This window comes from Lepidochelys kempii, chromosome 18 (genome assembly GCF_965140265.1).
Source record: "Lepidochelys kempii isolate rLepKem1 chromosome 18, rLepKem1.hap2, whole genome shotgun sequence".
NCBI classification, from domain to species: Eukaryota; Metazoa; Chordata; order Testudines; family Cheloniidae; genus Lepidochelys; species Lepidochelys kempii.
This window is the reverse complement of record NC_133273.1, coordinates 24,756,894-24,782,489: the sequence shown is the minus strand read 5'-3', so window position 1 is coordinate 24,782,489 and position 25,596 is coordinate 24,756,894. Positions and strand designations below refer to the sequence as shown.

The window sequence follows — 25,596 nt, the reverse complement described above, 5'->3', positions numbered from 1 at the left end:
GCAACCTGAATCCCTCCATACCTGCTACCGGAGCCCAGGCTTGACATCCGCCATCCAGCTGCTCCAGGTCATTTCTGAGGAGTGGCTATCAGGAAGTGCCAACAGATGGAGCAAGGCCTCATGGACTTAGACGGGGGACAGTTATGCTACAGTGACGTTGGTCTTTGCACAGCTATGCAGCTGAACCTTACCTCATGCTGATGCCTAAACCATTCTCTTACCTCTCTTATTTCCAGCAGTCAGGCCCAGACTCCATCCTCTCCCAGTTTGGCAGCTGCTGGTAGAAAGCGTCTAAAGAAAGCACTAGCAACAATTGTTAATTTACTGACAAGCTTCACAACAGCGACATTTTCTCTCGTGGCCTGAACCTTCTTAAAATAGCAAATGAAGAGATTGTTCATGACGCTTGTGCTATAGGTAGGCATTGGTCTTCATTCCAGGCTATTGGCTGACGCTTTCCCACTGTGTTAATTCATCATATGAATTATTCTTTGCCAACTGACTAAGTCAGAGCTAACTCTTCTCTTGATCTACGGTATCTATTTATTTAGTCATTCCAACTGACTGGATGTGCCTAAAAATTCTAGGCTAGCCTACTGGACAGATTCATCCCAGCTCATGTAACTGAGTAATCACTCACTTACAAGAAAGGGTGCTGACAGGACTTCAATCCTGGTTGCAGTCAAAAGAAGACTATTCTATTCTAAGACCACATCCTATCCTATATGTACAACTACAAAATGGGGAATAACTATCTAGGTGGTAATACTGCTGAAAAGGATCTGGGGGTTATAGTGGACCACAAACTGAATATGTGGTCAATGTGACCCAGCTGCAAAAAAGGCTAATATGATTCTGGGGTGTATTAACAGTAATGTTGCATGTAGGATACATGAGGTAATTTTCTTGCTCTACTCAGCACTGCTGAGGACCCAGTTGGAGTACTGTGTCCAATTCTGGGCACTATAGTGTAGGAAAGATGTGGACAAAACTGGAAAGCATCCAGAGGACAGCAACAAAAATGATAAAAGGTTTAGAAAACCACCCCTATTAGAAAAGGATTTTAAAAAAACAAACAAACAAACACTGGGTACATTTAGTCTTGCGGGGAAAAAAAGACTGAGGGGGGAAACCTGGTAATAGGCATGCTATAAAGAGAACAGTAATCAACTGGTCTCCAGGTCCACTGAAGGTAGAACAAAAAGTAATGGGCTTAGTCTGCAGCAAAGGAGACTTAGATTAGATGTGAGGAAAAACTTTCTGACTATTTGGGTAGTTAAGCTCTGGAAACACCTGTCAGGGATGATCTAGAAGATTTACTTGGTCCTGCCACAACACAGGGGACTGGACTTGATTACTTCTCGAGGTCCCTTCCAGTCCTACATTTCTATGATTCTGTGATCCCTGAAACACATAACTTCAGGATTTTCCATGCTCTATTATCAATACTTTTTGCATTCTATCACACTTTTGCCTCCACTGTAAGCTTTTCATTATTAGGTTATTTAAAAGAGACACTAAAGCAGGGGTTGACAACCTTTCAGAAGTGGTGTGCCGAGTCTTCATTTATTCACTCTAATTTAAGGTTTTGTATGTAATCCATTTTAACATTTTTAGAAGGTCTCTTTCTATAAATCTATAATATATAACTAAACTCTTGTTTAATGTAAAGTAAATAAGGTTTTAAAAATGTTTAAGAAGCTTCATTTAAAATTAAAATGCAGAGCCCCCCCCTGGACCGGTTGGCCAGGACCCGGGCAGTGTGAGTGCCACTGAAAATCAGCTCATGTGCCACGTTTGGCATGCGTGCCATAGGTTGCCTACCCCTGCACTAAAGCAACATTGGTGCTTTTTTGTTGGCTATTTGAGCTGGTTTGTTCAGACTCTTTCTAAAAAAATGAAAGGGATAATGGCCCCCTAATTCTTCACTCAGGAAAGCTAATATTCTAGGTGTTATATGAGGCTGTGAGTGCTGGCTGAGCACAGAATCAGCACCTACTAGTGTACTAGGCACCTCCTAATTCAATCAAAAGATATGATTCCTGCCCCAAGGAGCTTACAGACTAATTTTTAACATGACACAAGGAGATGTTAATAAGAGAATGGTAGAGGAGGAAGGATGGGGCAACATCAGTAAGAGAACAGTTTCATAGAGAAGGCTAGTGCACAGAATGAGTAAGCAAAGATTTTTTTTAAAAAAGGAGTACTTGTGGCACCTTAAAGACTAACAAATTTATTTGAGCAAAAGCTTTCGTGAGCTGAGCTGTAGCTCACGAAAACTTATGCTCAAATAAATTTGTTAGTCTCTAAGGTGCCACAAGTACTCCTTTTCTTTTGGTGAATACAAACTAACACGGCTGCTACTCTGAAACCAAAGATTTTTTGTTTCCTGTCTACTTTCTATCTGGGGAGCCAAAAGTGCTTTACACCTAACTGAGTAAGCTTCATCACCCCATTGTGCAGTATTATCACCCTGGTTTTATAGCTGAAGAGGCTGACTGAAGGGACAGACAAGTGAAGTGACACACAAAATCTGGGGCACAGCCAGGCAAGTTGCTGATACACTCATGTATTGTCACTGGCTTTCTGACATGTTTTGGAGCTAACCGCAGTAGGCAAATAGCAACATAAAATCAAATTCTGATTCTAGCTGAAGGGCGTGTGGCATCCCTCAACTTCAGGCCACTACCTGAAAAAATTGGTGGGCGCTGACTAAGGGAGTCCAGCTACCACTCATGAGCTTGACTGTGCAATTCCCCAGAGTGAATCCAGACTGTCAGCTCAGGAAGTGAAGGATGAGACTGGAACTTTAACTCAGTCACTTTCTGGGACAAACTAATTGTAGCTTTTATTATTGACCTTTACATTTTTCTTGTGCTGGATATGGATTGTAATGGGGTAAAAAGTTCAACGGTATGTAGGTCTTTTAGGAGTCTAAGTCCCATTCACTGCATCATTAAGGGCCTGCTCCTGTTTCTGGTGATGTTAATGGCAAAGCTTCCTTTACTATAATGGACACATTACCCTGCATTCCCCCTGTGGTGGTTGGCAAATTTAGGGTAAATGTAGGATCCAAATGCCACACTCTGACCTGGAACTGTTCTTACTCCGATTACTATCGTATGTTGAATGGGTTAATTATGAGATTAATGACTCAAACTTTTACACAACAGAGAGATTTGTGTGTGTGTGTGCACGTGCACGCACGCACGCACACTATAATAGCTTTATAAAGACAGGAAGAATTATTTACTATATTACAACATTATCCAGCTCTGGTTCAAAGCCATTTATATGCCTGTTAATTGCATTAACCAGAAATGAATTCTGCATTGTTATTTAATGGGAGTTTTTGGATTTTGTTTCTAAAGGCCTCATGGAACTTTTAAAATTACTTTTTATTCTGTCCTTCTATGTAGAGTTTTGGAATTTATTACACATTGCCTTATGGATTCTGTTGGAAACTTGGGCCTTAGTCTCTGCCCTCACAGAGAGTACCGTATTTAAGAAGTACAGACAGTATTGTGCTCTCAGAAAGTTGAAAATAGCTACATGAAATATATTTTATTATATATTTGTATTACAGTTGTCTCTAGAGGTCTTGATCAGGATTGGGGCCCCATTTAGGTGCTGGTCAAATATTTCTTCCTACTTTCTTGTGGTGTTCTACTTTTTTCAGTTTAATTTTATTCAGTTATAAAAATTGTGCATTTATAATCTTCCTGGATGTAACATTTCATTGCTTTTTTTCTGAAGGAGCGTTATTGTTTAATGAAAAACTCACTATTCCCCTGGTCAGCATTTTGTAAGTGCACACAGAAATTGCACTTCTCAGTACGACTCTCATACTCGGGGGGGAAAATGGCCAAATTCATCCCTAGGGGAATTTATCATCATATAAATTGAATAATTTATTTGCTCAATTTTGGATTATTTTCCAAAAACATTATGAGACATCTTTTTTTACACATTTGGTCAAATAATTCACAAATATATTTGTACAATGATTTATTCCAGGCATTTCATGAAGTATTTAAAATAAATTATTTGACAGATTCTAATCTCAGCATAAGGCTCTGCTGAATTTTATTAGCTTTAGAGGAGCTAGAGCAGTGGTGGGCAACACGGCCTGTCAGGATAATCCACTGGCGGGCCACGAGACAGTGTTTACATTGACCGTCCACAGGCATGGCTGCCCGCAACTCCCCAGTGGCTGCATTACCACTCCCAGTGGCCGGATTACCCTGACAGGCCACAGGTTGCCCACCACTGAACTAGAGAGGGGATGAATTTGCCCCCACAAATTTAAATACAATTGGATTTTCTAAGCTTCTGTGAATTGCATCCATCTGGCTAAAAACTGTCATTTGCAACATGAACAAGAGGGGAGCCCGAACTGAGAAACTGGTTACCTTACTGCTGTAAAATCTGGTTTAACTGTCATAAGAACATTTCTTTTCCCCTGGGATAAGGAAAGGAAAAAAGGAGCCTCACATAACATTTGCCTCTTGCTGCCAGACTCAGAAGCAAGATGTGGGAACCACTGCGTTGTACCCGAGTCTCCCATGTGGTAGGTGCAGAACACTATGATAGTCTCTGGGCTGAGCTTAAAACATCTTAAACTAAAATAAACTGTGATAGGCAGTGCATTTCTGAGTAATTATAATGCACCTTGGGGTTATCATGAGGACCTGAATCTGAAGACAAAGTCAGTTTTACTACTTGAAGTGCAACTAGAGCTCTGAAATGTACTGGTGGACTGGAACAATTTACTAAGGGTTGTGGTGGATTCTCCATCACTGACCATTTTAAAATCAAAATTGGATGTTTTTCTAAAAGAAGTAGTCTAGAAATTATTTTGGTCCCTTCTATGAAATATGCCTAATGAAGAGTATACATTAAAAACCACAGAAAAGAGTCAGGCCTGTGACTATATAATGTACATCATCAATACACAGGCTGAGAAGTCCAAGTGACTTCAAGTTTTTCACTCTTGTTGATAATTTTGATTAGATAAATGTGTTTCCTATTTCCTAGCTTCCCTCTTTTGAAACAGTTGTTAACTATAGATTTTAAGGACTACCTTCTCCTCTCACATGAGTACATGGATCCCACTGAATCCAATGGGAGCTGTACACACACTAAAAGCAGAATTTGTTTTAAAAAATTATGTTTACCTTTGAAATTCAGTCAGGTAAGAGACTGTGAATTTACAAGTAGGTCTTCTAAGTGTGTGACAGAGATCCATACTTTACAAGGATATAGAGATATATATACACATACTTGAGGAATCTTCAGCTTCTTCTTGATTAAAATAGAAGAGAAAATGTTAAAAGAAATACACTTAGTATGGGGAAATTTTTTGTTTTTAATTTACAGCAGAAAGAATATAAAGCATTCAGAAAACATTTTCCATATTTTAAGGGCAATTCAAAACATTTTGCATGGTTCCAGCAGCTGAGTTCTTCAACAGATCCATTGATTCAGTGATGCTTTACATGCACAGTTACAAAAATAAAACTTACAAAAAAGAGACATCTATACTAGTTTTACATGCAAGTCTTGGGGACCCCCTGTTGGGCACCAACTACTGTGTGGAACTGCTGTAAGCGTGCAACCATATAGGGAGTTCATGTTATATTCTTTATTTCTTTCACACAGTATTACTTATGTCAAACGTGTTACACAAAGGAGCAATTCCATATTCAGGAGGCAGAAGAAGGTCCTGCTCCTGGCACTTGGGAATCCCGATTATCCAAGAAAGCTGCACTTATGTATCTTCTATCAGAAATAAGTTCCACAGTCAAGAAAGGGGTAAGCAGAAAAGCTTTTTCAATAGGAGAGCATTTTTAACTCATCAGTGGTCACATTCAGTGAAAGGTTACAGCCCTGTTCAGCAAAGTACTTAAGGATATACTTAACTTTAAGCATGTTAGTAGTCCCATTAAGTTAATGGAACTACTCATATGGCTAACATTAAGCATGTGTGTAAATATTTTGTTGTAGCAGGGTCTTTATCAGTAGGTACACCACCAGGCCTATGGATCTGGAAGGGTAACTTGAAATAGCTCTGTATTTTACTGAAAATTTTAAGTACAAATATAAGGGGTTAAAATGTTTCCACTGAGGTCATTACTCTTGTTAGGAAAAGATTATATTTGTCATAATGCCAGTCAATGGGACAAACATTTATATTTCAAAATGTCAGAGTATTTCCAGGATTAATACAGAGCATTCCAGTTCATTCCAAAGGAGTTTATTTTCAAATTCCGTTCCCATTCTTTGTGTGTGGAATACTTAATGCGTAAGGTTCCATTTCAATAAAATATATGGAGATTATGAGGCTTCCACAGCCACAGTGTGGAAGCCAGACAATTTTTTTTTTTTAATTGAATCAGGTCATAAAGTAGAAGTTCACAAACGTACAGAGTTCTGATAAAGAGCTATATAGCACATATATTGTAATTCAATGCTGGCAGTGAAAGGAAGTAATTAAAAATCAGATACACTTATAGAAAAGGCACCAAGAGCACTGACCCCAGTTTTTTGCCACAATCTTTGTGTTTACCCTTTTTTTAAAGACACCAGTTTAAAAGCTCATTTGTGAATATTTTTAGGCTTCACAAAAAGCCTGGAGTTTAAACATTTTAGTTGGTGGCCAGGATCAAGAAAGAGCAACTATTTCAAAACTAACCATGTAAAATTTACACCAACCGTTTGGAAATTTTGAACTGGTACTAGCAACATAAAGTCACAGAAGCAATTTCTGATTTCAGCTACACTTGTGTAAATCCAGAGTAACTGCACTGACTTCAGGAGAATTACTCCTGATATTTACTAGTGTAATTAAGATCAGGCCCCTATTGTCTAAACGTCATGACAATTTTTAATTAGTATTTCAATTTAAAAAGTATCTGATTTCTTTGGCTCCTCACTATGTAGAAATAGCAATATACCATGACACCCCTACAAGACCAGTTTGCATCTTTTAAGTTTTACTTTTTATTTTTTTAAATTTTTGTGCATTTTTATTACATTTTCTGACTTCCAGCAGGAGATATGAAAATGTGAAACATATTTTCTACTTTCATACTATTTCTTTTTTCAGTTTATGTTCATTCTAAGTGTTCTTTATTGGAGTGAGTGTATGGTGTTAAGCTAGATACATTTTTGTATTCTTATGATTATCTGCTTTGCAAAAGTAACTTAATTTTCTTAAGCAATATTAGCATTCACATTACTTGGCACCATTGGCAAAAAATAAAAATAAAATTAAAAAAAAAACCTCCTGGTAGCCAAAATCAAATGTAAACATATCCTTTTTTAGTAAAGTTACTCTGCCTTTTTTTCCTAAGTCTAAATACAGTAGCTCTTTTTTTTTTTTTTGCAGTTTAGTCATGCTTTAGCAAAATGTTCTTCTAAAGAACATTTAAAATAAAGTTTCTTATAGTGAAATAAAGTTTTTTGTTTCATTTTACAGACCATAGCCACTAATGCTTTGCTTTTTTCATTTCTTTTTTCTTGAATTCATGCACATCTCTGTTTTAATATATACAATATATACAAACAATACATCCACACTCTTCGCTCATTCAGACAAAACTATACAAATAATAATTTTATCTTGCCAAGTTATTAACCCTTTGTGAATAAAATATTTAGTAATTAATCAATATATTCCCTTTCAAATATTATTTCTCATTTTCCATTTCTACCTTCTATATATACAGAAACTGCCCAGATTTTGATGAAATAGCCAAAATAAGAAATTTACTGGCCAGGATGGAGCACCACTCTGATCTTTAGGTGGTATAAATGTCCAGGCAACATATGTATGTGACTGCTCAGAACAACAAAATTACTGTAAAAAAAAAAGCGCTACATACGTTACAAACTATTTTAAGTAAATAATTAAAAGGCCAGAAAATAAAGTGCTGAATATGAGAATAAGTACATGACACTTGAAATACTTGCAGGTTCTAGAAAAAATACCAAAAAAGGAACTTTTAAAAACTTGCTCAAGCTGCTCTCTTTATTTCCCATGCATTACCCGTTTGCCTCATATGCCAACCCACTCTGTAAATTTCCACGGGATGTATTAAAAACCTGCAGATTTAAAAAGTTGCATTAAGTGTGCTGTAGAGAGATTCAAATAAAAAGAAAGGACAGAAGTGCAAAGGAAATGAGAATGCATGTACCCAATAAAGATTTACTGATCTAAGCCCCGCCACTGACTCTTGAAGCTTCAGTTTCTTGGAGATGATTGACAGGTGCAGGAATAGCATTCTTGTGTTGCTTGTGCATTCCCACCTTTTAACAATATTTTTGGTATAATATTTGTACAGTTCCACACGTTTTAATACAGCCCTATATGAAAAGGATAATTAATCGCTTCTTTTGGAGAGAATGAAGCAACTCACAAATTCCTCCTGGTGTTTTTTTTCCCATGATCCAACAGAAGATTGAGTTCCAAGATGTCTTGCTGAACAAATTAAAAGTTGTCCATGAAAGTGCAAATGCAATGACCAAAACATTACTGTTAAAATCCTGCAGCTGAGATTCCCAGAACTGCAGTGGGTTTTTTGTTGTTGCATGTCTCTGCTAAAAACAGAAAATGAAAACAGTCTGAAAAGCAATGTCACATTGCTACGGGATGCTGCTGTGTATCTTCAAGTTCCTTGGCCTTTTTCAATTCTTTCACTCTGAAACAATAAAAAGGCCCTCTATAACATTTCTATTCCAAACGAATTTCAACAGGCAAAAGTCAAAGGGATCCCTCACTACAACTTCCAGTATGAAGTAGCCATCACCTAAAGTAAACAATTGGGAGCCAGGGAAGGGGAGAAAAAACTCATTCAGAAAGAATTCACCTTTTGCAACCCATTTCTGGACAACTTTATTTAATACCCAAATTCATTCTACTATCAAATCATCTTACCTAATTATTTGTCTTTTATGACTGCTTTTCATCAACTGCTTTTCTGCTGCTGCCTCATGTACCAGATAATTTGAGCAAAACGCACTTTCTGTGCTGCCCCCTTTTCTAAGTAGGACACTGAACATGGGCAGCTGCTGCTGCATCCAGCATTGTGGGGAGAAGAGAAGAGATTTATTCCAGACTTCCATGGGAAAGTTCTACTTAATTTATACAGTACCATAGATTAGTAGAATTTACATGTGTGTATGGACTTTATACTGGCATCAGTGGCAAAGCAGGTACGTTACTTCAACTTATTATCTCAGTCTCATTGTCAGCATCTGAATAGTCTGGATACTTGTAGGATATATTTATTTGTATCTTCATAATCCCCAGTCAGGGGGACGATCTCTCCATGGAGTACTAACTCTGTAAAGAGCATTCAGATGCTACAGTTGTGAGCACTTAAGAAATGCAAGTGCATTCATTGATTTATGTAGCACCTATTACCATTGGATCTAGGTGCTATTTACAAAGCTGTAGTACATTAGTTAAGTGAAAATCTGGGAAATTTAAAACTAAACAAATTAAATATGATGTGTGTCATGCCTAGAAAGCCATTAAGGCCACTACTTGATTAACATACTCTTGCTTTTTGTTGCTTTGTCACTTCACTGAGGCTTCCTCGAAGTGACTAAATAAACAACTGCAGACACCCAGAATTGACCTAGGCTATTGCACTGTCAAGACTTTATCAAGTTGCTTAGTAAGGAACCCAGATTCAAGGGAGAGAGTTTGGGGTCCCAGTCATTGTTAGATAGGGAATGAGTTTCTAATGCAGTTTTATATACCTCTGCTTTTGTCTCCACTACGTATAGCTCAATTTAACTCGTCTTGGTCAAACAAAGCACTCAGTGTCACAAAAGGAACCGCACAGGGTTTTTTGTATTGGAGTTGAAGTAGCTCATTAGGACTATATAACCCATATGATTTTGACTATTTTTTATTACAATATACACAACTTAGTAAAATAATTTTAGACATTCTAGCTAGACACGGACTCATTTCTATGAACCATCACAATGCATTAATTCCAGTTCAGAATGAACAGCATATTAAACCTGATTTCAGATGCAGTGTATTGGAATAAGCCACTTTCTACAGAATCATATCTATGTGAAAAAAACCTGCCTGAGTCTGCATGTCCTTGCTCAGTTATTCTGAGGGTAGTTTTCCCCCAAAAGGTTGTGATTATGACCCAAGTAGAAGGATTTAGCAGAACACATACACAGTTGTTAGTATATTAATTTTTTAAGCAAATTGACTTAGAGACACTACAAAGGGACAAATTCAGAGGTGCTTTATAAAGTATTGAAAGTTTCTCATCTGTAAGTGGGCATAAGGGAGTCCAACTAAATCTGAATGAATGTAACAAAGCCATAGGTTTGCATAATTTAGATGCTATGGGGATAGAACAGAGGTGCTTAGCAGAAAGAGCAACTAATAGAGTGCAAATTAAAGTGGGTATCCACCACTACATTATCTTTTGGCCCCCTATGCCCAGAGACTTTTTTATACTTACATATTGATGTGTAACCAATACAAACTTACACATCATCTCTGAATTTGGCCCAGTGACTGTATGTGGAATAACTTTGTGTGTGTGCACCTGTGTAGAAATGTAGCCAGTATGGAGCTATTTGATGTTTTTAACTAGGTGTTTTAAACTATCTTTCAGCTAAATCAGAGCTCTAGCATTAAGGACATCCCGTAAGCTTGTGACACTGCGGGGCAAAGGTTCCAGCAATGAATGAATGGATCACACGGGTCAGTATGCATGCATTTAGAACATTACTCATTGTCTTTATTTTACTGAAGTGTTTGAGAATTCCATGCTTGGGAGGACACAGAGTGTGGATATTGCTGATCAAAAATGAAAAAGGGGTCTGCTGTATTTCATCACATGTGGCATGACTCTGAAGCCCTGGCTACACTAACAACATGAACTATGGCTGAAAGTGGCATCTCACTCCCACATTTTGAAACACTAAACAGTTTTGACTGACACTAGGATTTAAACCATTCCAGTATAGATTCAGGGAGCCCCATTGCTGTAAAACAATAAATCAATTTTGTAGTGTAGTAAAAGTATTGCAGTGAAAGACATGTCAATGGCTAGCTTTTCTTTTCTGCTGTAAGGGAGCTAAGGTGAAATCCTGGCTCCAGTGAAGTCAACGGCGAAACTCCCATTGACTTCAACAGATCCAGGATTTCACTCCAGTTGCCTGGGAGGAATTCTCCATTCTGTCTCCTATGGAGGTTACTCCATATTCTCTCTTTGCAGCTCACTGTGGTTGTTCTGCTAATTATCTGGTGGTCCTGTTGTTCTTGTATTACAGGATATACATATTCAGAACCAGTAGAGGGAATTTATAATATGGTATTTAACCCAATAAACACAAACTCAGAATATTCTTAATCTGTTAAAATTTAAGCTCTCTTTCTGTGCAGCAGGAAAGTGAAAAGTTACTTCTCCCTAGCTGTGCACTAGTTCACATCTAATGTTGAGACTAATCACACCATATGCACAAAATATCATCTACGATGCAGGACAGGTAGTGCAACTTGTGCATTTTTCAGTTGCACCTCTTACTGTAATACAAAATTCACCTGTTATTACTATAGGTCTCATTGAGAACATGCACAATTGGTCAGCTGTGGCTCTTACTGATACATGCTGTCTCCATGTTTAGCACTTCAACATGCAAGTTCTACACTAATAGAGCACAGTTTTGCTGGAAAAATGCAAGACATGCTTTGCTGCCAACTTCAACCTAGGACATGCAACATCTGTACTGGTGCATACCTGTTTAACTGGAATATGCATGCTAATGCAAGTTGATTACTGTACCATTCAATATTTGCACTAGTACAGATCCTGTTCACGAATATGCAACACCTTTCTTGGTCAAATGAGTCCTGTACTAGTTACAAGGTTTGTACAAATTTTGGAACTGGGGTGTTGGTTGATGCTTAAACATAAAGAACATACCATTCCTGAGTTTCCCAGGTATAAAATACAAAACAATGGTGTGTTCATTAGTGAAAGATGCTGCAGAGTGCACAATTGCATTCACAGACCGCATGTGCTTCACCACCTTGTATTCCACAGCATTTGGAAAATGACTCAAAGATGATGCTAATGTTAATACTTTTTGAATTTGTTACATTTTCCCACATAGTCAATAGCCCCATGTGTGTTGGGAGGGGGAAAGGAAGATAGGTGAGTGTATGTTTATACAGGTAGTCATTTATTTTTATAATGTACTGCATGTTAATACAAAGAATATGCCTAAACAGTGTGAAAGTTGTGGTGACACAGACAGCAATCAAGAAGATTAAAGCTAAGGATGATGTTTTATCTTTAACTCATACTTAGAAAAGCAGGGCCCAGGTGCAATACAAGGGGGTTCCTTGGCTGACACAGAGCTACTGGAATGGTTCTGCCTGTGCTCTTTGTTGCTCCTCAGTAGAAGGAGGCTGGGTGTAGTGGAGGAGGCGCTGGCTGTTCTTGGCTGGCTCAGTGCAGCTAGAATGTAAACTGAAGCACCTCTGAGGCTGCTCTTTTGTATAGTGGGGACTGGGAGTTGGGTGGCACAGAGATGGCACAAAGATCTTTTTTTCTCCAGCCCTGTGCCAAGTGCAAGAATGAAGAAACGGAATCAGTTAAGGTCTTCTTTTTGCATTTTTCTGAGCTGTTTTTAAATTGTTTGAGACAAAACATATACATATTTTTTCTTATATAGAATTTAAAATACTTATTAATGACCAAATAGCTCTGAATTGCTCTCAAGTGAACCTGAGATAATGTTTTTGAACTGATTATTTTTTGTCCAGTCGTTCAATCCGAAGTCTTGCCAATTTGTCACATAAAAAGTGCTCAATGCAAGTGCTTCAGAAACCCTCTTGGAAAGTAGTTACTCTTGTTCCCAGCAGTAGCCTTTAATACTTCCATAATTAAACAAAAATAATCTCTTGATGAGTGCCATTTTTATTTGGTGATGTTTTTACAGTGATATAAACTAGAACAGGCCAGTTATCTTCCACTTCCTAGCACTCAGTGTAAAAAAAAACAAAAAAGTACAAACTAAAATTTCAAAATATGAAAATGTGATTCCAAGATGGATTCCTGGACAAATTATAACCCCTGTAAATAGAAATTCATAATAGCAGTGCTGCTCACAAGACAGCGACAGCTGGTGCTGCCTTACCTCAACTAGCCAAGACATTCTCTGCACCTTGTTTCATCTCTTTTCACTTTGAATTTCAGGTGGGGAAGGGGGCTGAGATCTGTGAAGGCTCCCTTCCTTTGCCAGCATTAGCAACCCACCAGAAATAAAAAATTGTACCAGATTTTTATAAAATGAAGGAGGCTTTTGCCCCCAAAATAGCTGCTCTCCGAGTGGATGGTTCATCTGGATGTGAGCAGGCTCCAAATTGCAGTCACAGGTGTCAGTACTTTAAGTCAGGGCAGCCATGGGCAGAAGTAGCACTAGGCCCAAGTTTTAGGTGGGGGCTGTAACTTGTCTCAGCTCTATATGCATGTTCTCATTAGTTAAGGGCATTTTTGAAAGTGGCTCTGCTGTGATGTGGCTGACAGGGCTGTTCAAGTGAAGTCCTGCTGGTGCTGAAATGTGAACTCTGTAGCCTGAGGCCCTGGAGCGCTGCCCCACATACAGCCTTCATCAGGAAGAGCTGTGATGCTGTTGCATTGGGCCCTGTGAATGGTGCGCAGAATTGGGAAGAAGGTGAATTTATTTTCTAGTGTATCTGTATGAGGTAGGGACCCAGTGTCAAAGGCTCCACTGGAGACCTCTGAATCACACATTTTGGCCAGAGGCCACGCTGGCCACCTCCAGGTACAGGGTCATTCTTCACAAGTGAGTGAAGGGCACCTGGATTGAGTAAGCCAGGGTGACAGGGAGTATCACTGCCCCCCTTTTATGGTGTTCTAGTAAGTTAACTGTGAGGTTTGGTCCTTTTAAATGTGAACAGAGCTTTTGAGCTGTGACCCTGTGATGCGTGAAGATCACAAACAATCCCACAGCTCCAAAAGTGCCCCAGCTAGACAGTTCTCATGACCTTTGGATTTTATTACTTATTCAAAGTTGCATTGTTATGTGCTGAAGCAATGTAGTAAGCAACAGCCCTGAAAGCCAGCAGCAGCTTGTATTTTATTATTTCCCTCAAATTTCATATGAGAATTTGTGAGCAAATGAATTAGGCCTACTTAGAAAAGTTACAGCAGACAATAGCTTCATGGGTAAAGCATAAGGCAAAGCTGTTTCATAAAAAATACTCTATAATGCCCAGCCAGGGAAATGTTCAATGAGTAAGTGAGTTTACAGCAAAAAAGTTCTGGCAATGCTGGAGGTCAGTAATATAAAGGACAGAGTGAATTAGAGCCACAGAAAGCTTTTTAGTCAGTTACCTGTTGCTCTGAGAGCTGAATTGACTTGTGTGAAATTTAGGAAATGGGAGCTCTTGCCTTTTTCCAGATATCTCATTTGGATTGCAAAACAAAAAAGACAGAAAGGCCCAATAAGAATGACACCCCAGAGCATGGGGCCTGCAATTTAACACAACAAAAACATTCAGTCCCTGCAAAAGGTAAATGAAACAAAATTATTTTGGAAACTTTCATTACAGCCACCTTGACACACGCCCCACATAACATTTTTCTCCCATTATCCTTACATTGGATCACTCTGGAGAGGGCTTTGCCCCCTCCCCCGAACATTGCCCCCATTCTTAATGTTACTACAAGACACATAAGAAATTGGGTATTTAATGCAATGGCTGCTGCATATCACACATTTCCTGCTTTTATTAAAAGAACCTTGGTGTACAAGGGTGGGAGAGGCTGTATCTTTGAACTGCTGGGGGAAGGACTGGCCTGCAGAGAGCAACAGAGGACATTTTATGGGGTTGTTCATTCAGGCATGAAATAAAGAAGTTGTACTTACCAGAGTAATTGACAGCAGATGGTACATATACCCTCCCAAAAGCAGAGAACCACATATAACCAATGGGATGAAGTTTTTAAAAGGATGCTGCCATAAATGAATTTATTCCTTATATTATTGCTTGTTTCTTATGGTAATTTTGCTTGTTCTGCCCAAGAAAACAGGCTAGAACCTTTGCTGTAAGCAGATAGTAGTTTAACCAGTACAACAGTTCAGGAAGACCTGATTGTTATGAATACCAGCTCCTCAGAATAATGGGAGAAAGGGTCACTGGAGTGTCACACATCTCTCTGTGAGTGTCTTGTTCAGAATACAGATGCAGGCTGCAGCTACAAAACTTGCATGTGGGAGGTTAATAGGAAGTTTAAACAAAGGAACAGGTGAACGTTTTATATGTTCAGGGGAGAGCAGTAGAGATTCGGCATAGCTGAAATCTCTTCAAGGTTAATTTGGGATGAAAGGAGCTACTAATGGTAGGTTATTACCACCAGTTCCTTCTGAAACAGCACGTTATCACTGCTGCAGTAATGTAGCCAATTAATAGTGACTAAATAAGGCCCTTTGAGATCTGCAGCTTTCTTACTTAAATCCCACCCAAAAAATCTTAGCCTGCTCTGGGAAATCTGTTATATTTAATCCAGGTAATTCTTTGGGAGAACACCTTCTCCCCTTCGCTTTTTTTTTCCCCCTTCAAATAATGAAACCTCATAATATAAACTAAAAATTAGGGCTGTCAAGTGATTAAAAAATTAATCACAATTAATCGAACTGTTAAACAATAATATAACACCATTTATTTAAATATTTTTGGCTGTTTTCTACATTTTCAAATATATTGATTTCAATTACAACTCAGAATACAAAGTGTATAATGCTCACTTTCTATTTTTAATAAATATTTGCACTGTAAAAAAAACAAAGTATTTCAATTCACCTAATACAAGTACTGTAGTGCAATTTCTTTATCATGAAAGTTGAATTTACAAATGTCAAATTATGTACAAAAAAACCTGCATTCAAAAATAAAACAATGTAACAGTTTAGAGCCTATAAGTCCACTCAGTCCTACTTATGCCAATCACTCAGACAAAGCTTGGTTACATTTGCAGGAGATAATGGTGTCTGCTTCTTGTTTACAATGTCACCTGAAAGTGAGACAGGCATTTGCATGGCACTGTTGTAACTGGCATTGCAAGATATTTATGTGCCAGATGTGCTAAAGATTCATATGTCCCTTCATGTACCATTCCAGAGGATATGCATCCATGCTAATGACAGATTCCGCTTGATAACAGTCCAAAGCAGAGTGGACCGATGCATATTCATTTTCATCATCTGAGTCAGATGCCACCAGCAGAAGGTTAATTTTTTTTTTGGTGGTTTGGGTTCTGTAATTTCTGCATCAGAGTGTTGCTCTTTTAAGACTTCTGAAAGCATGCTTCACACCTCGTCCCTCTCAGCTTTTGGACGGCAGTTCAGATTCTTAAACCTTAGGTCCAGTGCTATAGCTATTTTTAGAAATCTCACATTGGTACCTTTTTTGCATTTTGTCAAATCTGCAGTGACAGTGTTCGTAAATCAAACAACATGTGCTGGGTCATCATCTGAGACTGCTATAACATGAAATAAATGGCAGAATGCGGGTAAAACAGAGCAGGGGACATACAATTCTCCCCCAAGGAGTTCAGTCACAAATTTAATTAACGCAGTATTTTTTTAACGAACATCAGCAGCATGGAAGCATGTCCTCCGGAATGGTGGCTGAAGCATGAAGGGGCATGCAAATGTTTAGCATATCTGGCACGTAAATACCTTGCGATGCCAGCTACAACAGTGCCACTTTCAGGTGACGTAAATAAGAAGCAGCCAGCAGTATCTCCCATAAAGGTAAACAAACTTGTTTGTCTTAGGGATTGGCTGAACAAGTAGTAGTGGACTTGTAGGCTCTAGAGTTTTACATAACTGCACTCAAAAACAAAACAAAACAAAAATCTACATTTGTAAATTACACTTTCACAATAGAGATTGCACTACAGTACTTGTATGAGGTGAATTAAAAAACTATTTTTAATAGTTTTTACAGTGCAAATATTTGTAATAAAAATATAAAGCGAGAATGGTACACTCTGTATTCTGTGTTGTAATAGACATCAAAATAGTTGAAAATGTAGAAAAACATCAAAAAATATTTACTAAATTTCAATTGGTATTCTATTGTTTAACAGTGCGATTAATTGTGATACTTTTTTTCATCGCAGTTAATTTTTTTGAGTTAATCACGAGAGTTAACTGTGATTGACAGCCCTACTAAAAATCTGTCTGCGTGTTGTCACTGTGCGTGCAACACAAACACGTGTGTGTATGCATATACATTCAGTATGTGTGGGGTGTGTCAGTGTGTGTGAGTATTAGTGTACTGTATGGTGCGTACATGCAGAGACAGGGTTTGTGTGCATGTTGATACATGCACATTTACAGCAATAAAGAATAAGTCTCTTATGCTTCAGCAGAGCGACAGGTGATACGCCTAGCAGCAGCTCATCACTTACATTTTCCAAATATATAGAAAAAATACTAGTACAGATTGCGAGAGTAAGAAGCAGAAACTGTGGTTTATTGTGAAAATGAGAACTGTGCACTTAGAATGATTTCTGATGCACCGTGCTAAAAGGTATTTACAGTCCCCTTGTGCACATAACCCATTATTCACTGAAAAACTGCTCGATTTAAAGTCATTAGTCACTGGCTGCACTTACCTGATTCACATTCTTTAATTATTTGTATTACAGTGGATCCCAAAGGTCCTAATCAAGGATTGGGCCCCACTGAGCTAGGCACTATGCAAGTATGTACAAAGACAACTGACATATGGGGTAGAGGGAACACAATCAAATGTGGACCATTTTTACATACATATATCCATTTGCAATATATTTTGTGCTCAGTTATTATAGATGAAATGCCAAGTCTCCCCTGTGCACCTCAAACTAGAGTTCACATAGTGGTTAGTTCCTTATACATGTCATATTAAAGGTAGGTCTTAAGAAAAAATCTATGAACATCTGCTGCTTCCTTACTATCTCAGATGTCAGGAACGGTTATATTTATACAATTATATAATTTATACAATATACATGAAGCCATTTACATCTATAGTATAAGAAGATTCCTTTGTTTTATTTGGAAAATCATGTGGGCTAAGAACTATCACTGTAGATCTTAGTGGTAGATGGAGAGGTGAGCCATTGAATGGGAAATGGACCAAAAAAATCCACTCATATCTGCTGTACATTAAAAGGTGGAAGGTGTTAAATTGTGCTCCGCATACATTCTTGTAACAGAATAGAATATTTAATTTAGACAATTTCTCATTAATTTCAGCCACTTACAGTGAAACTTCAGAGCATTTTTTTAAAAACATTTGAGGAATCAATGTTTTACTATATATCAGACTGTGATACAGACAGACAGTGAAATCATATACAATTCAAATAAAAGCGAAGTGATTGATGTTCCTGGCTGTTTTTTGGTCATATAATCAAGCCATTTAGATATTTCGTACCAGTGTGTAACTAAGAGATTTGAATCCCATCCATCCTACTATATATAGCCTATGGAGAAACCTGCACATGTACTGCACCTGTAGTTTCCGATATGCCCTACAATTCATTTAAACTGCAACAATAGCAAGAGAATTCTTATGTTAAATACATTCCATTCACAGGTAGCACTGAACTCTCTAGCCGCTGCAGAACGCCACACTAAAATCCCAGGGGCAGATCCTCAGCTGGTATAACTTGCCATAGCTCCACTGAAATCAATGCTCTGTCCCCCAAACTCTCTCCCTTCAAAATTACCTGGGTCTTTATTTTCATTATTGAATGCGACGAGAAGGTTACTCACCTTGAGCAGTAACTGAGGTTCTTTGAGCTGAGTGTCCCTGGGGGTGCTCCACTCCAGGTGAAGGTGCATCCCTGCGCCGGTGCTCGGGGAGTTTTGCAGCAGTGCCCATACAGGTTGCGCAGGTGCAGTGCCTCCCTCGCACGCCGTTGGCGTCTCAATAGCACACGTGTGATCCAGACTCCTCAGTTCCTTCTCTACCCTGGAGCCTGCCCCTAACTCCGAAGTAGAGGGGAGGACGGTGGGTAGTGGAGCATCCACAGGGACACTCATCTGGGAGAACCTCAGTTACTGCACAAGATGAGTAACCTTTTCTTCGAGAGAGATGTCCCTGTGGGTGCTCCACTTCAGGTGACTGAAGAGCAGTGCCCGCCTAGGATGGTAGGGGCTTCGGAGTTGGCTGAAAAGCAACTGATAGCACAGTTCAACCAAGTCGAGTATCCGCCTGAAGGCCTTGTGTGACAGCATATTGTTTAGCAAAGGTATGTTCTGAGGCCCAGAGGTGGCGGCCTTGTAAATGTCTATAAGGGGAACGTTGTGTAGGAATGCTACTGACACCAATATGGATCTAGTAGTGTGTGTGTCTTGATCCCTGCTGGAGGTTGTATGCCTTTTAATTGATAGCATAAGTGAATGCATCCGGATATCCATCTAGAGATACTTGAGTGGATATGGAGTTACCCTTAGAACTTTCTGCTATGGAGATAAAAAGCTTCCATGAGACTCTAAATGGCTTGGTCCTGTCCGAGTAAAAAGACAGTGCTTTCCTAACATCGAGGGTGTGCATCATAGCCTCAAAAGCATTGGCGTGTGGTTTAGGGGAGAAGGTTAGTACATGTATCGGTTGATTGATGTGGAAGAAGGAATGTATTTTGGAAAGGAATTTGGGATGGGTACTTAGCGTTACTTTATCTTTATAAAAGATGGTATATGGTGGGTCTGCCATAAGCGCTCTGATTTCTCCCACTCCTCTGGCTGATATGATTGCTATTAGAAACACCACCTTCATGGAGAGGTGTAGTAGGGAGCAGTTTGCTAGAGGTTCGAAGGGTTTAAGCATGAGGACTGTTTAAGGACCAAGTTTAAGTTCCAGGGTTGCGTAGGCGGTCTCACATCCGGATAAAGGGTTTGGATGCCCTTAAGGAATTGTTTTGTGATTGGGTGAGCAAAGATTGTAGTGTTGCCGATTTTTTGGTGAAAGGTAAAGATAGCCGCAAGATCAGTTAAGATGTACCTTAACTGAGCTGAGGGATAGAGCGGACTGTTTCAATTCTAAGAGGTAGTCAAGTACAATTAGAAGAGGTGTAGATGTTGTGATGGTTTGTCTAGCAGCACACCATGAAGTAAATCTTTTCCAGTTATGGAGATAAGTGTTACATGGAGTCTGTTTCCTGCTGTGTAGTAGCCCCTGCTGGACCTGTTCAGAGCAAACTAGCTCCTCATTAGAGAGCCATGGAGGAGCCAGGACTTCAGATGTAGCATCCCTATGTTGGAATTGGCCCTCCCGTTGTGTCAGATGATCAGTCTGAAGAGGGAGTGTGATAGTGATACATGCCGACATCTATGTAATTTACAGATACCACACTTGTCTCGGCCATGTGGGGGCTATTAAGATGACCTTGGCCCTGTTGGTCCTTATTTTCCATATTACTCTGGGTAGTAATGGTATCAGCGGGAATGCATATAGAAGGTCTGTGTTCCAGCTGATCATGACTGCGTCCCCCATTGATTATTTCCCCAGACAGGCTCAGGAGCAGAATTTGGGGCATTTTGTGTTGCAAGCCGTCACGAATAGGTCCATTTGCCCCTAGTTGGAGGAAATGTTCTACCTCTTGCATAACGAGGGGTCCCTGAAGAGGGACGGGGAGGGCTGGGTGAAGAGGGGGGTATAAGACAGGAAAGGAATGGTATAGCCCAATCTGATGACTTCCAGGGCCAATTTGTCTGTGGCGATAACCACCCAATTGGGATAGAATGGGAGCAAACAGTCTCCAAAAAGCTGGATGGATGGTGTAAGTGCTGAAACGGGTGAGAGGTCTTCCTGACCGTCAACCAAGACTTCAAATTTGCTTATTGGAGGAAGTAGGTGGAGATGCCGCTGGTGGTGGAGGGCATCATCGTTGTGGTCTCTGCCTCTGTCTTTGCTGTTGATCATATGGTCTTTGGTGTTGCTGTGTGTAGGACGGGTATCTAGGTTGTTGATATGGTTGTCTCCTTCTTGTGGCAGGTGTATGGATGCCCAGGGACCGGAGGATGGCCCGTGAATCCTTCGTGGTGTGCAGTACTTAATTGGTTTTGGCTGCGAACAGTTTTTCTCCATCAAAATGGAAATCTTCGACAGTATTTTGTATCTCCCGTGGGAATGACGAAGAATTGAACCATGACAACAGCGCATGACTAAAGCTGTAGCCGTGGCCATGTCAGCAGCATCCAGTGTGGCCTATAGAGCCGTGCGCGAAATCATCTCTCCTTCGGAGACCAGACATTTGAATTGTTGTCGCTTTTCCTCAGGAATGTCATTAATAAATTCCATAAATTTGCCATAATTCCTGTGGTCATATTTGGCAAGTAAAGCTGCGTAATTCGCCACCCGAAATTGTAGTGTAGAAGAAAGAGTATACCTTGTGGCCAAATAGCTCCAGCATCTTACTCTCCTTATCAGAAGGAGTGGACCTAAAGTGTTGTTGTTTGCTCCTTTGATTGGCCGCTTTCACTACCAGCAAGTTGGGTACTGAGTGTGAAAAGAGGACCCGAGATCCCTTGTAGGGAACATAACATTTTTGGACCGCCCTCTTGCAGGTTGGGGGTATTGTGGCTGGAGTTTGCCACACCATCTTGGCAAGTTCCACGATGACCCCATTAATGGGCAAAGCTATCTTGAAGGAGACAGATATCTGTAAGATATCGGTTAACTCATGCTGAGTTTCCGACACTTCCTCCAGAGCAATATTAAGCTCGTTAGCCACTCTTTTGAACGGGTCCTGAAAGTGGGTAAAGTCTTATGCAGTGGTTGGTGGTGGAGACATAATAGCTTTGTCTGGTGAGGAAGAGGAATTATTATTGGTTGGTGAGGTGTCAGGAGCCGTGTTCTCTTCCTGTTGAATCATGGGCTCCCTCCCGTATGTCCACCGCTAAAGCCTCCGAAGGTGTAGGAGAGAGTCTGGTGTCTTCCCTATGTGGACTGTGGTACCTGCTATGGTGCCTTCTATAGGAACCCCAGGGACTCCAGTATGGCCAGTGACCGGGGAAGTGTGTGGTTTTTGGAGGGGGGTGAGAGAACCTGGATTTGTGCAGGAAATGGCCCACCTTGATTATCATACACATTGTGAAGAGAGTGGTCACTTTGGATGGGCTATTACCAGCAGGAGAGTGAGTTTGTGTGTGGGGGGGCGGAGGGTGAGAAAACCTGGATTTGTGCTGGAAATGGCCCAACTTGATGATCACTTTAGATAAGCTATTACCAGCAGGAGAGTGAGTTTGTGTGTGTATGGGGGTGGGGGGGTTAGAAAACCTGGATTTGTGCTGGAAATGGCCCACCTTGATTATCATGCACATTGTAGGGAGAGTGGTCACTTTGGATAAGCTGTTACCAGCAGGAGAGTGAGTTTGTGTGTGTGGTTTTTGGAGGGGGGTGAGGGAGTGAGAGAACCTGGATTTGTGCAGGAAATGGCCCACCTTGATTATCATACACACTGTGAAGAGAGTGGTCACTTTGGATGGGCTATTACCAGCAGGAGAGTGAGTTTGTGGGGGGGGGCGGGGGGGCGGGGCGGAGGGTGAGAAAACCTGGATTTGTGCTGGAAATGGCCCAACTTGATGATCACTTTAGATAAGCTATTACCAGCAGGACAGTGGGGTGGGAGGAGGTATTGTTTCATGATCTCTGTGTGTATATAATGTCTTCTGCAGTTTCCACGGTATGCATCCGATGAAGTGAGCTGTAGCTCACGAAAGCTCATGCTCAAATAAATTGGTTAGTCTCTAAGGTGCCACAAGTACCCCTTTTCTTTTTGCGAATACAGACTAACACAGCTGTTACTCTGAAACCTGACCGGGGAAGGGCACTGGTGGTTCCATCCATGGGTGACCATACCAAGGTGGTAGATCATGAGAATAGGAGGACTGTGGTGGTCCAGCAATAATCAGGGTCCTGATCAGGGAAGAATGGAGAACAGTGATGGTATCGGAGAGAGCTGCTGGTGCAGTACCGTGGGCCCCGGTGAGACATCGGTGCCTAATAGAGGGGATTCTGGAGCTGGGAAGACCACCAAATCTTTATGATGCAGGAAACGGAATGGTGCTGAGAGCATCAGTTCCAAGGAGCAGGGTGCCGATCGGAGCGGTTGTGCAGTGTGCTGAGGTGAAGTGTGGTGGGGCTGTCGCATTAGGCACATTAGCCTGCAGCATGGGATTAGGAGCGGTTGTCAGTACCCTCTCCTTTGGCGCTGCTGACGGTGCTGCTGTGTGGAGGCAGGCAACTTGGAGACACTAGCGTCGCACCTGAGTGGTTGGTGCCGAAGGTGCCCGGAGTGCCCTATGTGCTGAGTCACGGAGTGGCTGGCACCGATGAGAGCAATTTGGTCAGCAACCATTTTACAGTGGTCTGTTCTCTGTGAGGTGAGGAAGCTGGCCGCTTTTCCACCATTTTATTTGTCCTTAGAGTATGTAGGCCAGTGATGGGAGCTGCGGGAAGCAGCAGGCTGCAGGGACATGCTGGCTGCCACTTCCCGCAGCTCCCAGTGGCCAGGAATGGTGAACCACAGCCACTGGTAGCTGCGGGGGGCCGTGCCTGTGGACGGTCAACACCAGCAAAATGTCTCGCCGCCCGCAATCAGATTACTCTGACGGGCCACAGATTGCCCACCACTGATCTAGGTGGTGAGGAAACTGGTGACCTTTGGCAAGATGACAACTCTGGTCCAGGGTCAGAGGCTGGTTTGAGGGACTTTTCCATTAGGATGAGTGTAAATCTCAGGTCTTTATCTTTTTGTGCCCTAGCTTTCAGTTTATTACAATGGGCATACTTCTGGGGAATGTGAGATTCCCCCAGACAAATGGACACATTGAGCATGTCCATTTGAGATAGGCATTGCCCTCTCTGCACGTTGTGCATCTTTTAAAACCTGGCGAACCAGGCATTTTCCTAGCTACTTCTAACTAAGCTACAGGATATAATTTTTCTTTTTCTGAAACAGGACGAAAGGGTAACAATTGAAACTTAACGCATCTAAACTAACCTAATTTACCAATTTAAACTACTATCTATTTGAAAAAATGAAGGTTTTCAATGGGACTCTGAGCTATGTGTCAGGCTGGGGACGGCTGAGAAGGAATGGAGGAGTCTGGGTCGCGCACACACTACTGAGGTGCCAATGGTCCGTTACAGGCACCGTGAGTGCCCGACCCGTACGGGCACTGCTGTAAAACTCTCTGAGCAAAGGCGCAGAGACACACCTTCACCTGTAGTGGAGCACCCACAGGGACATCTCGCAAAGAAGAAACCTAACATACATTCTCCTATAGAGTCCTCTCAGCAGACTCTCTTAAGAGTGCAGACCATGCAAGATGTATCGGTTGTAGGTAATCTTGAGACTGCAGCATGCATGTATTCTTTTAGGAGTCCTGTTCTTGGATAGAAAGGCATGTTGGCACAATTTCTTTGTTCTCTCCTCTATTCCTAATGTGTGCTTTTCTGTTTCATGCTTTTCTGTTCAGCTTTGAACCTGACTGGCTCATTCTGAGACATTAAAGTGTAAGTCTCATTTTATTATTTCTAGAATAATGAAATTCTTAACATTTACTCACTTCTGCTACAAATCCAGTACTTTTGTTCTGTGTTACCTGCGTGCACAGCTGGGAAGCTGGAAAGAAATCTTTCAGAGCTTCACAGCCTGTCCTACAGGAAGCAGTGCAGTTTGCATGAGAGCCCCTTATGCATTCTGCAATAGTTGAGCAAGTGAATTTAGCAGGTAACCTGTGCTGCTTCTTGTCTGTAGGTGAAGGGAAAGGGCAGAAGGTGACAAGCGAAGCAGCAGAGGACTGGAGCGGTAACTGATAACTGTATGGGGGGACAGGGAAGTTAAAGAGCAATTCATTGAAGAGGATGAAGACTGAAGGGCAGCAGCAAAACTGTGATGGTAGGAGAGGAGTTTGGAGGGGAAGCAGCATAACTTTTTGAATAATGAATTGTTAATTTGCAATTATGCTCATCTTCAGTGCAGTCTCATAACACAGGTCTTTGTGGCAAACAACACACCGATATATAGCTACAAACACCTGCACAGGCCCAACACCTACCAGCCCCATGACTACTAACTCAGTTAAACAGACATTAATATGAAAGATGGAAAGTCCTCCATTTAATCCAGGACAGCGTATTGGCAAGAAACAGCATGTCCCAGCTAGTAGGATTCCCATTAGGGTACTGTCTCTGGACCCTTTTCTAGGTGCCTGATAAATCTAGAAACCTCTTCACTTCCCACCACTGGGAGGAAGGGTAAAGCCACCTTCCTGTCTCTTCCCAAACTCCAACTTTTGGATTCTTTTCTCCTAAGTTTTCTGTTTCTCTGAAAAGTATTGAGCAACTTCAGAAACACAGATGCAGTGTTTAGTTGCAGTTGGGAGAGGGGAAAAGAGTCTCCTTTCCTTAGCCTCTCCCACTACTGCTCAGCAAGAGCCTTCAGAAGCAGCACAGGGAAACTGACAAGCTTGTAATCAAGCATGCTGGTAGCTGTTCAGAAAACCATCAAGCAG

The 25,596-nt window shown here is 40.8% G+C and overlaps 1 protein-coding gene across 17 annotated transcripts in view; it reads right to left on the bottom strand.

The window, feature by feature from the left end:
• Positions 1-5,348: 5,348 nt before the first annotated feature.
• Positions 5,349-25,596, bottom strand: part of CAMTA1 (calmodulin binding transcription activator 1) — a 953,213-nt gene continuing 932,965 nt past the window's right edge. For 9 of the 17 annotated variants that reach the window (XM_073316807.1, XM_073316809.1, XM_073316808.1 and 6 more), the window contains one exon: positions 8,723-9,075. In XM_073316807.1, the coding sequence (XP_073172908.1) occupies positions 8,935-9,075 (141 nt within the window). In that variant the 3' untranslated portion in view covers positions 8,723-8,934. Of the gene's footprint in view, positions 8,703-8,722; positions 9,076-14,524; positions 14,579-25,596 lie in introns of those variants that run through there. The other 8 variants (XM_073316814.1, XM_073316813.1, XM_073316817.1 and 5 more) reach the window with 4 other exon arrangements.